The following is a 14,058-nucleotide window of genomic DNA, read 5'->3' on the forward strand; positions in this document are numbered from 1 at the left end:
ACAAATTTATAAATTCATCATTGATTTCAAAGTGGTAATCGATGTACGATGATAAGAATACAGTAACGACTTGGAGTTTTCTCAGCGGCCCAGTGATAATAGGGGGGCCAACACAATGTCACCTAGACCCTCCTCTCTATAGCCTTATCAACGAAATAATAGAAAGGCTCACGAAAATATTCACCAGGGTGTAAATTTTTTCCACAGAATCTGGCCATGTGGATACGCTATACTATAGAGCATGATACTACCATTTTTGGTGGAAATCGCACTATTACTGACAAAGTTATAGTAGGTCAAAATTGTCTCTTTTGTGTAAATTTACTACATTTTAAAATTAAATGCATAAAAATTACGAACTAGATACAAATAGAATAAATGCCCACTCAAATATTCCTATATAAGAAGTACACAAAGACCTTTCATACCTGAAGGGTTCAGCTTCCGATTCCCCAATTTGTTTTGAAAGCGCGGTAGGCAGAATTACTAAAAAACTACAAATTCAACCATGCATCCCACCAAATTTATGGCTCTTATTCATTATGAAAATAGTAGTTGAACGGTATTGTGGAATTTCCAATTCTTTAAATTTTATTTTTAAGGTAAAAGAAATGAAAATTTAAAACTACGCAAAAGTAAACATTTAGTTTGTTAAAACCACCACCATTTTTAAGGTTTTCTGTAAAACAACAGATTATTAAAATCGGTTTGCTGTCTGCCTGTCACATGCACTTTTCTCCAAAACAGCTACGCCAATTCAAACAAAATTTGCTCAGCATAGGAGAACTATGATATCCCATGCATGCATGAACAATGAGTGACATAAATTTACGGGGGGATGTACATTTTTTTCACCTGATGTGCTCGTGTGGGGTATCATATGAAAGGTCTCGATTAGTACTTTCAAATGCGTTGCCGCGGTAATTGAAAAATTGTGGAGTGAGGAATCAAAATGTGCCCACTTAAAGTAAGACAGGATTCTTTTTCGGAAAGCATCCAACCCAAATATCTGAAAAAATTCAGCCTGATAAGCTTATAAGAATTCCAAGCTTCAAAATACATTCCACTCAAATTAACTAAATAATAGTATATTACCAATTTTTTTAAGTTGACCGAGAAATCCATCATCCCTGGAGTAACAAATTGCAGCCGCATACAGAATAGTATCCTGCATAATAGTGGAAAATTTCATGGTAATTTGGTCAATATTATCGAAGTTATAGCCGCTCCAGCTTGTCAATTTCGTGCAAATTTACTGCATCTTTAGCCATACAAACAAGATGATCACATCATAATTAATGAAACTAATCGACATTCCAGTAAAATATCTAAGTCCCATATTTGGAGAAACTACTTTCCCCCAGTCCTTTTTTGGCAACTTATTCCCGAAAAGGCACTCCTAGGAAACATCTATAGATCTACCATTTTTAAATATTTTCCTTAGGAAGAAAAAGATGAAGATTGGTAGGGACAAGATAGCTGTGGTTCCCTGAAATACCCACTTAAACTGAATAGACCTGATCCGTGATAATGTGCCAAACCGTTCCAGGTTAGTAATCTGAAAGCTACAGGTAGACATAGTTCGGTACTCTGTGCGTTAATGCATTTCGCAATTCTATCCCAAAAAAAGTAATTACCTTCTATAAAACTTTTCGTTTATACCCCCCAAAAACTCTAGTGATTTCAAAGGCAATTTCATATCGTCTAATGTGTTTAATTTTATCGGCTTTCGTTTTTACACGTTACACTGAGAACAAGCTAATGATTTGAAGTACAGTAGAGCGTCAATTGCGTGAACTTTCAATTAACCAATATTTATTTACTAAGAACTATCACTAAGAACTATGTCTATGTAATTTATACATTAGATTCCTCTACTGAACTCCTTTGTATTCACAAGATCCGTTACCAGTCAATTCTCAGTTTAAAATTATTCGTTATAAAATGTACATTGAATTAGTTACTGATCACATGTTGTAAGTAAAATTTACACATGTCGACAAAAAGCAAACGAGCAATGATTTCATTAAACGATTAAATAGAAAATTTTATGTGTTGGAAGAAAGTAATGTAATTCCTTCACTTCAATCTATGCACCAGAGCGTTATCCAAACATTGGAAAAACTACAGCGAAAGCAGTGTCTGCTTTTAGATCATAAAAATAGCGAAGAAACTATTTTTTTTATGTACAAAAAATTGATTTAAAAAATCGGTGTTACATGTTGGTCGAAGCATGGAATGGAAGCAAAACTGACTTTGTATAAATCATGAGATAGTTGGTAAAACTTAAAAGAACGAGCTTCATAATAACCTGACAAAATGTTTGAAGGGCTGAACGACATTGGCCTTTTCAACGATTATAATAAAGAAAATATGAATTAGTGTTGAATGTTTGAGGGTGTCACTTACTGACAGACGACCAGAGTACGGTGGTACAAATGTTTATCCATCTCCATTTAATATCAAATAGAACCGGCGAAACACTTCATTTCTGGTTGGATAGAATCGATTCAATGAACAGTAACAATGTTCACATATACTTAGAAGGTGATTCAGCAGAACCTGTTTGGTTTAACCATATCGACCGGAAGTAATACTCGATAATTCTGCTTAGGCAATATATTCAGAGCGGCAAATTTTAACTGATCGCCATATTCCACTCAATAAACCTTATATTCTATTAGCTGATAAGACGGGTCACTTTTCATATATTATTGACAGTGCTATCCCTCATAATAGCAACATTGAGTGAAAATTCGCAGAGAAGAAGGTTATGAACCACTGGCTCCGGATATAAAAAAAAATCGCATTTCGAGAGGGAGATTATGGTCCCCATAATATTATCAGTTATAGCTATTTTTCCCCAAACTCCTTAAGACTCTTCAATATTTTGGAACTTTTGCACAATTACACCAAAAGAAGTACAATATTTTGGAAACGTGGTCGATGTTGCTCAGGATTTCCCTAGTGTCTGTTGCCTGGCTTTTACTGAAGCTGGGCAAATGCAGAGGAAGTACAGGAAAGTCTCGCTTTCCTCATTGCAACTTTGGCAGTGCGTATTATGAGTATGCCGAAACTGGTGGCATAGTCAGTGTAATTCTTTATTATTCTCTAAGCAAACCCCTGTGTTCGGATTTTGTAAGAATGGGTGAAATCTGCCTCAATTTAACAAAGATATTCAGCGAATACCATTTATATTTAGTAACGGACGTATCGCAGCTAGCAGGGTGAACCGCGGGACTCTTTCTGGCCAGCTCGTCAATCTCCTCTATATTCCTGCATCCGAGAACCCAGAGGAAAAAGACTTTGGGCTAACCACTCAAACTATCTAGTTCGTCCCTGCACTGACTCACAACCTTAACTATCCATCAGAATAGCTATATTTCGCTTTGAAGTCGAATCACTCCTCATCTGCCGACAAACCTTCGGTATCGTTGTATCTCTGCCTAGAAGGCGTTAGGATACCCTTGAAGACTGTACGATTCAGATATGTTGTATACTTCCGAGAAAACTCCCGTTTGAAATCCACGGTCCATTTTTAATCCGCCTTAACAATGCAACATATCGCCGGTATTCCATTCCGACTTGGTTAGCGAAGTTTTTTCTGAAGCCCAGTCTACGTATAGCGTTGAAAATGCCATTCAAGTATTCTCATTTTCGAGTTGAAGTATTATAGAAATACGTCGAGAGCAACCATTTGACAAGATCGCATAGCTCTAGTAGTGCTCACAAACGCGATTTTTTGGGTCCTGTTTATATTCGGTAAACTTTTGAATAATTTTTGTAAATCTAAACCCATGAAGATCTCAAAAATTGAGGAATCGTGAACAAAAATTACTTTTGTACCTAGCAGTGTGAATTCTAGCATAATTTTGCGAAAAAATACATAATTGTTCCACACTGCATTTTCATACACCGTAATTTGCCCGTTGTGTCCTTGTTCTTCGACTGGCATGCTGACTCTTGCTCTTAATTTTGTTTCTTCCCTTAAGCCTTAGAAATTGCGGAAAGCATCGTCCATTTTATGCTTTCCTACATATTTCAGCAATTGATCACACTTTGGATGTTTTAAACCTGCTCCACGTTCAGTTCGGCCTGAAGAATACGCATTTTGATCGGAGGGGGTAACGTGGATGGGATGCAGTGGGTCTCAGTTTTGACTGCTCAGGCGGTCGGTGGTCGAATGAAAAATTATTCGGTCAACCGGCCAGACATATTTGTTTAGGCTGAGCGAGGATTGCATGTTTGTTTAAACTATGAGCCAGAATTTTATGAGCATCTTTATTATTGGTGAACATTTTTGAGAAATGTTCACGCAACAAAAAAATCTCAATTTCTTTTCTTAAGCCTTCCACATCCAGAATTGAACTAATGATATTGCGATTTGCCAGTACGTGGATGGTGCTTTCAGTTCAACTGGCGGCCAGGTGCATTGCGGACTCTTCCAGCGTAACTGACAGCCCGATCTGAACGTGGATGGCGGGCTTCACACGAGTATTGTTTTTAAAATATCGGCTTACAATGGTATTAATTCCTAGCTTGGTCGCAGTTTGAGGTACAGTTTTCATCCAATTTGACAATCTCAGCAACGCTTTGAAAGTGATTTCAATAATAATAAAACATCCAGTAAAAGGCACTTCTGTCTGAGCTTAAGTAGTTGGTTCAGTGCTGTTAGAATTAATTGTAAAGTCCACAGACGCAGCTAAAATAAGTAAGCATATGGTCGGAAACTGAATATGCCGCTCTAAATTTTTTTTTTGATATTATATTTAATAACGAAGCTAGTTCACTTGTGTAACTCATCTTTTGTGAAAATATTCACGGTTACGGTACGTTTACATATGCAATGGAATGTTAAAATGTGAATGAGTAATTTTACTCTACTGAATATTAGTATAATATTATAGACAAATTCAGCTGTATTACAGAAATATTCAAACAAGTCGGGAAACCGGAAGCTGGACGCTTCAGGTACGAAAGGTTTTGTGTATTTCTTAGTTCGTAGCACGTAATATATCTATATATTATGTGAGAGTATCCACTTTCGGGTGATATTGACATTCATAGTCTTCAATTTTCAAAGAAGCAACTAATTTGAGGTATTATAACTTTGTTAGTAATAGTGCGATTTCCACCAAACTTGGTAAGATCATGCTCTATATTATAGCCTATATCACTGCAAAATTTCATGGTACTAGGATGAACTTAAGGAGGGTTTCTAACCAATTACAAAAAATTGTAGTAATATACTATGATATTATTAACTTTATTTAAACAGATATCGGCATGGAAGGTATTTCGGAACCCAGGCACCATATAGTGGCAGCCTCCTAATTTTTTTCAGATTTTTCGGTTTGGTAGTTTCTGAGAATGGCCCCCTTAAAGAAGTGATCACTTTCAACCCCCCGCGCTCCCCACCCTTCCAACGAATGTCAAAACTAAGATCGGCTTTGAAAAGTACTAATCGAGACCTTTAATTTGATACCCCACATGACTATATTTAATGAAAAAACATTTTACACCCCCCTTTTGCATGTATGGGGACCCCCCTTAAATTCGACGTAAAAGGATGTAATTCAATGTATGCGTGAGCGTTCACAGTTCCCACCTTTCTACCAAATTTGGTGTCAATCGCTATAACCGTCTCCGAGAAAAATGCGTGTGACGGACAGACAGACAGACAGACAGTAAACCGATTTTAATAAGGTTTTGTTTTACACAAAACCTTAAAAAAGGGCATACGGAACACTAAACTATTACTAGCATTCGGCAAATCAATAACAACAATAAGATGAAAATAATGTTGCCCTGCTTGAGCTCAAAAATAAAATTTTAACAGACCAAAAGTCCAAAAACCTCACCAACAAAAACGCTTCATTTTTTGGAACACCCAGTTTTTGTGATTGCCTAGTTTAAGGACGATTTAGATCTTGAGAGAGTAACCCACATATAAGAAAGGCCGCAAGTTCCTCTCAATAAACCTTGGAAAAGATGGCCACTACCATGTACATCAACGAGCAAATTAGGTTGACTAATATACATACTATTGCATGTAATCATGATTTACAAATCAATGTGTATCATTTGCATAAAATTCCATTCGATAAAAACAAGCTTTTCTTGCTGTCAGTCATGCGGAAATCATCCTGAGCTGATTACAATTCATTACGATGAGCAGTCCCTTACCTGTGTATATGTCAGACTTTTGTCACCAGCTTTCATATTAAATCTTACATTCATTGCATATAAAAACTTTACTATGTGTTGATACAACTTGTTTTCCACGCTGAGCTTTGTTGTCGCAATCTATTTAATCGCTTGTGGGCATGGGAAAGTTAATTGCTTTACGTTGAAACTATTAGGGGTCTGATAACCACTACTCCTCGATTTTTATGCATGTGTTGCGGAAAGGCAAATATTAGTTGCCAATCTATCTCATTAATCTCAATAAGAATAGGGAGGGCTAAAAATTTGTTTTTTTAGGATGCGAAGGACCATTGCTACCTTTGGTATAAGCGCTCCATGGGAATCGTACTCTTTCTTTTATTTTCTTCTTTCAAAATAGCTCGAACAAATTTAAGGAGAGTCTAGAACGAAGATCGAAATTAGCCTCGATAGACGTGGGGAATTTAGCGTATACTTAGTGAGATCATTGCTATTTTTTTCAAGCTTCATATGTTGGATAAGACCTGGCTTCATTAATTGCCTAGAGTTCAATGGAGACGAATTGACATTATTTTCATGTGACTTATACTAAGCATATGTATGCAACAACTCTTTCTGGATTAAATGAAAATAATCAGAAAGCAAAAGTAGGGAAATTTAAAGGGTTGAAAACTAAAATTTTTGTCAACATGGCTCTCAAGTACAGAGCTAAGAATAGGAAGTAAACCAACTGTATGAGCTGTTTCATTCAGCCTTCTTATTCCAAAAATGATTGGATACTTTTCAAGACAGCACAGTGTGAAGAACTGAAGAAGTAATACGCGACAGTGCTGATAAGAAATCAACAATTGGTGAAGCGAAGGATTGCAAAGTGAAAAATTGTGTTAAAAGCTATAGCAATCCTACGGAATGAGAACTGGAACTGACTTATTGAATCATATTTTGTGCAAAGTATTGTTTTTGGACTTCAGAAAAGAAAAACTGTAAACTGGCATCGTATGATCGCTTGCAAGAGTCAATCCTAGCCAAAAAGTACGAAGGGATGGGGCCGATCATAGGTAAAGAGTGTCAATAGGCTGAGGAGTTAGCGCTTAAACTTGGAATTGTAATAAAATCGTTGGGTAGAGACGCCGGAAGAGAGTTTCGTTGTGGAATGAATAACGTGCGTTGACAACCGAAACATCTGGCAAGCCAGGATTCAAATCGGAGACAATAAGATCGAGAACCTGTCATAATCAGGGTATGATTGATTATTTTCTTCCAAAAATAAAAGAAAAATGTTCCTTCACTTCAAACACATGGCTTCAATAACTAACCGCCACCCTCTGTTTTCCGAATTTTTCTTGAACACATTGATAAGATGCATCAAGGACATTTTCAAACCGCCATGATCAAGAAATTCCCACTCCATGGAATTTTTTTCCAAGTACCGCAAAGATAAAGTCTAATCAGCAAATCCGGTAACCGATTTTAAATTGAAGGGAAATATTGTTAAAGAACTGAACAGCGCTCCACCATCACTTCATCACCAAGACAACCAAGAGTAACGTAGACATATTGCGCCCTCACTTAGAATCCAGGGTGTGGAATGTGCACTTCAAAAGATTCTTTATCTCCCAGCAAACACACAGTTTTTTTTTCTAAGTTGAGAAGGAAAACTCTAGCCTCTATTCAATTAGAAGCCCTAAAAAACCCATTAGTAAGTTATATCCGTGCGACGTTATCTTCAAGCCGTCCTTAAGGTACAAGGGACACTTATAAAGTACAGTGAAATCCCAATAATTCGTACATCGATAAATCATATTTCCGGCTAATTCGTTCAAATTTGCCGGTTCCCAGGGTTAATTTTCTTTATTTTGGACTGCTGATAATTTGTGATCCTGATATTTCGTTTCAAATCGTCAGTCCCTTGACGTCACGAATTATCGGGATTCTACTGTATTAGATTCAGAATTTTGGAATTGGTTTTTTCTTATCATTTTTAGAGTTACCATAGTTGTTTTCCAGAAGTTGCTCAACGTGGTTGTTCCTTCCTATAGGGTTATGTTTCATTTGTTTTAGAGGAATTACATTTTATTTATTATTTTTGGTTTTTTTTTATGGCTGGCTCCTTTTCCGTCTCCTCTTGTCAGTATTTTAAACTTTAAAAACGCAATTCAAAAAGACCTATTGTGTTTTCAGCAATGATCTTAATAATTAACTTCTAGAGAGGAATTAGGCCATTAGTCAGGAATTGTTCAAAATTATAACGGTGCTTATTAGTTGCTAATAGTTATAATTGGGATGAAGAGTTCACGTCGATGTTTATGGTTTGAATGTTCATACCTAAATTTGGACACCATGCCTAGGTCACTTGTACCATCTAACACTAATATAAATAATACCACCATAAGAAATTCAACAGTAGTAGCACGTTAAAAGCTTCATCATTTTCTAAAATTTAACATTCATTCACCTTGTTGGTCTGGCCATTGATGAACAGTTTTAAACACACCACAAAGTCTATTCTAAAGAGCATGCCAACTTAGAGGAGGTCCTCACAAAGTGCACTCGTTATTTCATTGATGACATCTTCACTAAGAAAAGCCTGCTATTCGGAAAGTTCAAGATCTTTGTGGCAAAAATCACGATTACACCCTGAACATTTTATTTAATCAATTGACCGATAGTGTACAACCAATCGAAATAACCGCACCGCCCAATAGAACCACTAACATCGACGCCGAAAGAGCGGTCTATGCAACCCTTGGGGTCACCGAGCCAGATAAGTGGTTCATCAACCGAGATAATTAGCTTTGGAATGAGGATGTTCAAACGAAGGTCCGTGAAAAAAGACGTCTCTACCATAAAATTCTGGCCAATTGGCAAGTTGACAAGAATGCCAACCGGGAAGCAAAGAAAGCGATCGCGGTCACCCGAGCGGCACATTACAAAGATCTTTACAATTAGCTGGACACTCGGCATGGCGAGAGAGAGATTTGTATCGACTTGCTAAAAGCCGATACCAAAGCATACAGGATATCGGGCACGTTAATTATACGTTAATTGCGTTAATGACAAGAACGATACTTTGCTTACCGACCGTAGATAGTGTAAATATTGCGAACAGAATTCAGCGGAAAAATTTATTCATCCTCCACTTCCACAAGCATTGCCGACATTTGAAGCAATTGTAACTGTCAGTGCAACTGAAGTCGAGGCAATAAAACGAATGAAATCGCAAAAAGAAACAGGAACCTGATGACATCGCATCTGAGTTTTGGAAAGCGAAAAGCTGGGGAAGAACACTATGAGTCACTGAATGTTCAATCGGATTAGGAAGGAAGGTATAACACCATTTGACTGGCAAGTACCGCAGTTCCAATATGGAAAAAGAAAGGTAGTCCAGCAGAATGTTCAAATTATCGTCTGATCCGGTTAGTTTTTCATATTATGAAGATTTTTAAACGCATTCTTGGCAACCGTATTCTCGAAATATTTCCAATAACAACGAATCAAGGTTGGGTCTGTCCTACTAACTACTGACACAATACATGCTGCGCGGTTACTCATGGCGAAACACCGTGAGAAGCATCACCCTCTTTACATTGCATTTTTGGATCTAGAGAAAGTTTTTGACCGCTTCGTGTCTCTGTTGGTGTTCAGCACGGAAGCGCCGGACATCCAACGTCCAGCGCCCTATACACTGCTTCTCGATCTCGAGCAACTTGTCCAAAAATGAAATGATCGCCCCATGAAACACGGTCTCAGATTGAATCTGAATAAAACTGAGTTTTTGACGACTGATCCCCATGAAACAGGCACAATTATGTTAGCGGCAGTGATCTGCCCAGAACTGAGCGATTTAAATACCTCGCGTCAATGCTATCAGCCAATGGAGAACTGCGTTATGAAATTTTTTTACGCATTAACGTAACCTGAATGAAGTTGCGTTCCACAACTGGTGTTCGTTGTGATTGACATATCAACGAACGTCTCAAATCTAAAATTTACCGCAATGTCGTCCGTCCTGTCGCTCTCTATAGTTCTGCGTGTTGGCCGACTATAAAAGACAATCAACGACGTTTTGCGGTTAAGTAGACGAAGATGTTGTGTGGGACTAGTGCGTGACCAGCTTTGATCACATTCCTAATGAGGATATCCCTGATCGATAGAACGGATCGTGGAAAAATTGCTAAAGAGGCGCCTTCGATGGGCATGTAATTCGCGCTAACGAGAATTCACTCGTCAAATTTGTCTGAACATCCAAGTAGATGATAAGCGACCAGAAGGCTGACAGAAACAACGGTGGCTTTATACACTGGATTGGGATTTGAAAGCCTCCGGATTGCATGGACACCAGGCATTTGATAGAACAAAGTGAGGTAACCGATTACGACGAGTCGACCCCGCTAGTAAACGGGACAAAGACTGAAGAAAAAGAAGAAGATTCCTATATGCTATACAGGTCAATACCATTTGGAAAACGTCGAGAAAGAATTGAAATCTCAACTGCACCTGCCTTTTTTCTCAACTACTACAAAGCTTTTGATAGCTCCAAGAATAAATGTTTCTAGAGTGCTCAATGAACCACAACATCATTCTTCGGGCCAGTACACGAATGAAACTTGCATGTTTTCTCTTCAAATTGTGGACTTTTACTAAATGGATTTTTAGGAAACAAAGATTGTCAGACTGGAGATAAATATCAACAAATCGGAGGCTCTTAGTCTAGCGGGTCATCGCAACCTTCTATCTGAATAACTGAAAATGCAACACAATTTGCAAATCTAATTATCGTCTTTCCTGTCAAAAATCAATGCCACCCGGCGACTTAACAACGCTAGATCCGCCTTTACCATTTTGATTAAAATCTGGAAATGCCTCACACCAACTTCAAACTGCAGTACTTTCTTGTCAATGGTGTTAGATGCCACTGTTATTGAAAAAAAGGGACCCAGGACTCATCTCAGCTGTCTTCTCCGTGTTATGGGGGTACTATAGAACAAGTTGGAACGACAGTGAAAAGTCGTACGCAAGGACGTACGATAGCTTCGCTACTAGCTGTGTCATACCACAGATAGCTCTGGAAAGGCAGGACACATAACTTCGAAGCTATCTGGTGGAACCGGGATTAACGACAATGTTAACTAAATAAATAAATCATTGGCACAATACAACCTTAAAAAATACCACTTTGGACTTCAGCGCAGAAGGCGAAATGATTCTATTTTGGAAAAATTGCATTCCTTTCGACCAGGTGCTCAGAGGTGGCGGTGACGAAGATGGGGCGGCAACCCTATCGGCTAAACCAAAACCAAGTGGCCGAGGAGAACCTCCATAGTGGTGGCACCGGGAGACGGTGTACTCACTTTGGTTTGCCGGCCATGATTCAGTAGGGGAATGCTCCAAAGGCCTAATTAGGGCGATCAGACCCGTGTCCGCACGGGGACTCATCTGAAGTGATAATTGGCCACGAAACCTTATCAGGGGTATACTGGTACCATGGGAACCGGGATAGCCCCTGGACTCTCATGAACTCCCGTTGTATGTGAGTACAGTTCGCTTATTTGCGGTAGGTCCCCTAGTGGGAGTTTCATGGGGGTTGTGATTATGCTCAAGCGAGAAGAGACCTTTGGGCCTCGGCGTGGTGTTGCGTTCAACACGGGTGTCGTACCCCTTAGTTCGGTAGAGATTTAGGTATGTTTTGCATCCACCAGTAAGAATGCTACGCGATGCACTTGGTATAGACTGGTATCGTCGTTGCTTGTCTCAGCGGGGCTCTGATTGTGGTCACAAAATCAATCCGTGTTTGAAGAGGACCGTAGGATTAAGTCTCACGACAGGTACCTACGTTAAACACCATGGACGTAAATTCCTTTCGACCATTTTCGCGAAATTATACAATAGATGCTTGCTAAAGCGAGCTCCGAAAGTAGTATTCGATAGGATTGCTTTATTCGTTCAGTCGTGCTTTAGTGGAACACTCTTTCTTACCAAGTTAAGGCGGTGCGAGCCATAAATAAAAGGCCATGGAAGTCTAAGTACTAGCAGAACATAAAATTCGTTATATTTCTGCATTTTCAAGATAATCAATTCACAAAGGCCGACCTATATGACTGACTGATCATCCCTATCTGAGTCGCATTGATATTAAAGCATAGAATCGCACAAGCCAACTTTACAACTGCCTCAAGCTATAAACCAACTTTATTTCAATTTCCTTCAGAATATAATAATTACCCATCAGCCGCACCATCGTGTGATGTAAACCGAGCTTTACATAGACTGCTGACGGTCTGCCGGGAAATCGTAAACCTTCCGTTCTATCTTGAATGAATTCATCTCTTCACAGCGCAGCGACAAAAACAATTCATTCATAGTGGAGTACCGTTAAATTTCCACCGCATAGTAATGAAGATTTTCTTTCGTTCACTGGTTAGTAAAGCAATTACTTTCAAATAAGCATACCTTGCAGTGTTTGTTGCAAAATATGTAAATAACCCGAAGCCAGTCGCCTTCGCGCTAAGTATTTTGATTTTCTTGGCCTGACGTGAATTTTAAGTACTTGCAGTAAAACGTGTAGGCTTGTTAGCGAATTGCTCGCGGGACCGTTCTCCCCCCGCATTTCAGACTCGACTTCTTGGCTTCGCGATGGAAACGCAGTTAAGTGAACGATAAGAACGTTTAATAATTTGTTGTTCTGTTTGTCGCCGATAACAAACAAAAAAACGCTCCGCCCGTTTACGAATGAATGTCATTGGCGAAAACAGATTACAGAGATCTAATTATGAATTTTGTTATGGTTCATGTACAGAAATTTCGGCCACGTCTCATGCAAGAATAAATAGCGTTGCAAGCAGAGAGGGAACTCAATCACGAATGGAGGAAAAGTCAAGGTCTTATCAAGAAGACTAACGAAAATAAAATTGTTGTGCATGCACTGATATTTGACTCACCTCTGCTCTCTGAATTATCTCATATGCTTGTTGCCAATGTTTGCAGAAGCTATCGTAGCATGCCCTGGGATCACAGTCCGTTGCAGCATCGATGGGTCGCTGTCGAGTACCATTCACTGAACCGCTGGAACCCGCACTGCGGGTAAGGCTCTGCCTCAAGGGACTCGTGCGAAGCCAACTCATCTCGGCGTGTACTTTCCGCAGATCTCAAATTTCATTCCCCGCACACTACACGCACTCAAAAGGTTCACATTAATTCTGGAACGCTTACCCGACACTTTGTAGGGAAGGAAACACAAATTCAGTAGATTCTGAATGCATGATTTCAGATTTGCACTAAAAATAGCGGAGGCGTTCTTGCTCCGCGTCTATTGCACAGACTGGCCCAATTTATCACTTCTGACTCGAACGTAGACGCGGGCATGAAAATGTTTTACACAAACTCCAATAATTGCACTTCAGTATAACAATCAACTTGTCGCGCACTTTCTTTCACTCTGAGCCGTCCGACGACTGACTTCCGCAAAGTGCCTCTTTTCAAACGTCCCAATCTTATCTTGTGTGATGATGGTTAACTGCTTGCAAAGGCACCATCGTCACTTTTGCGTGACACACAAAAAACTTCTACGAAAATAGCGACGAGAGGACGGCGGTAATTCGAGTGTTCACTTTTCTTCGCGAATATCGACACAGTCTACATTGTGGAGAATTGATTTTGTCGTTGCCGATTTTGCAGATTAAAATTTGCTAATTTAGACACACCTCAACTCGAGATAAATTTAAAAGAAATATAAAATTGGACGAGCGAAAGTACTCGCCTCCACACAATTTTCGCAAATCTTACCTAGAAGTTCGTTGACAATTGGAAGTTGATGTTTACGTCATTTTCCTATGGAATGGAAATGGAAGCGATTGTTTGCAGCGGTGGCCATGTATACCCCGCGATTTAATTCAA

The 14,058-nt window shown here is 39.0% G+C and overlaps 1 protein-coding gene across 3 annotated transcripts in view; it reads right to left on the bottom strand.

Moving 5' to 3' along the window:
* LOC119647637 (UPF0518 protein GJ17503) overlaps positions 1-13,952 on the bottom strand; it is a 50,107-nt gene extending 36,155 nt beyond the window's left edge. For all 3 annotated transcript variants that reach the window (XM_038048698.1, XM_038048699.1, XM_038048697.1), the window contains exon 1: positions 13,104-13,952. In XM_038048698.1, coding sequence (XP_037904626.1) covers positions 13,104-13,286 — 183 coding nt within the window. In that variant the 5' untranslated portion in view covers positions 13,287-13,952. The remainder of the gene's footprint in view (positions 1-13,103) is intronic.
* Positions 13,953-14,058: the final 106 nt, after the last annotated feature.

This window comes from Hermetia illucens, chromosome 2 (genome assembly GCF_905115235.1).
Source record: "Hermetia illucens chromosome 2, iHerIll2.2.curated.20191125, whole genome shotgun sequence".
NCBI classification, from domain to species: Eukaryota; Metazoa; Arthropoda; class Insecta; order Diptera; family Stratiomyidae; genus Hermetia; species Hermetia illucens.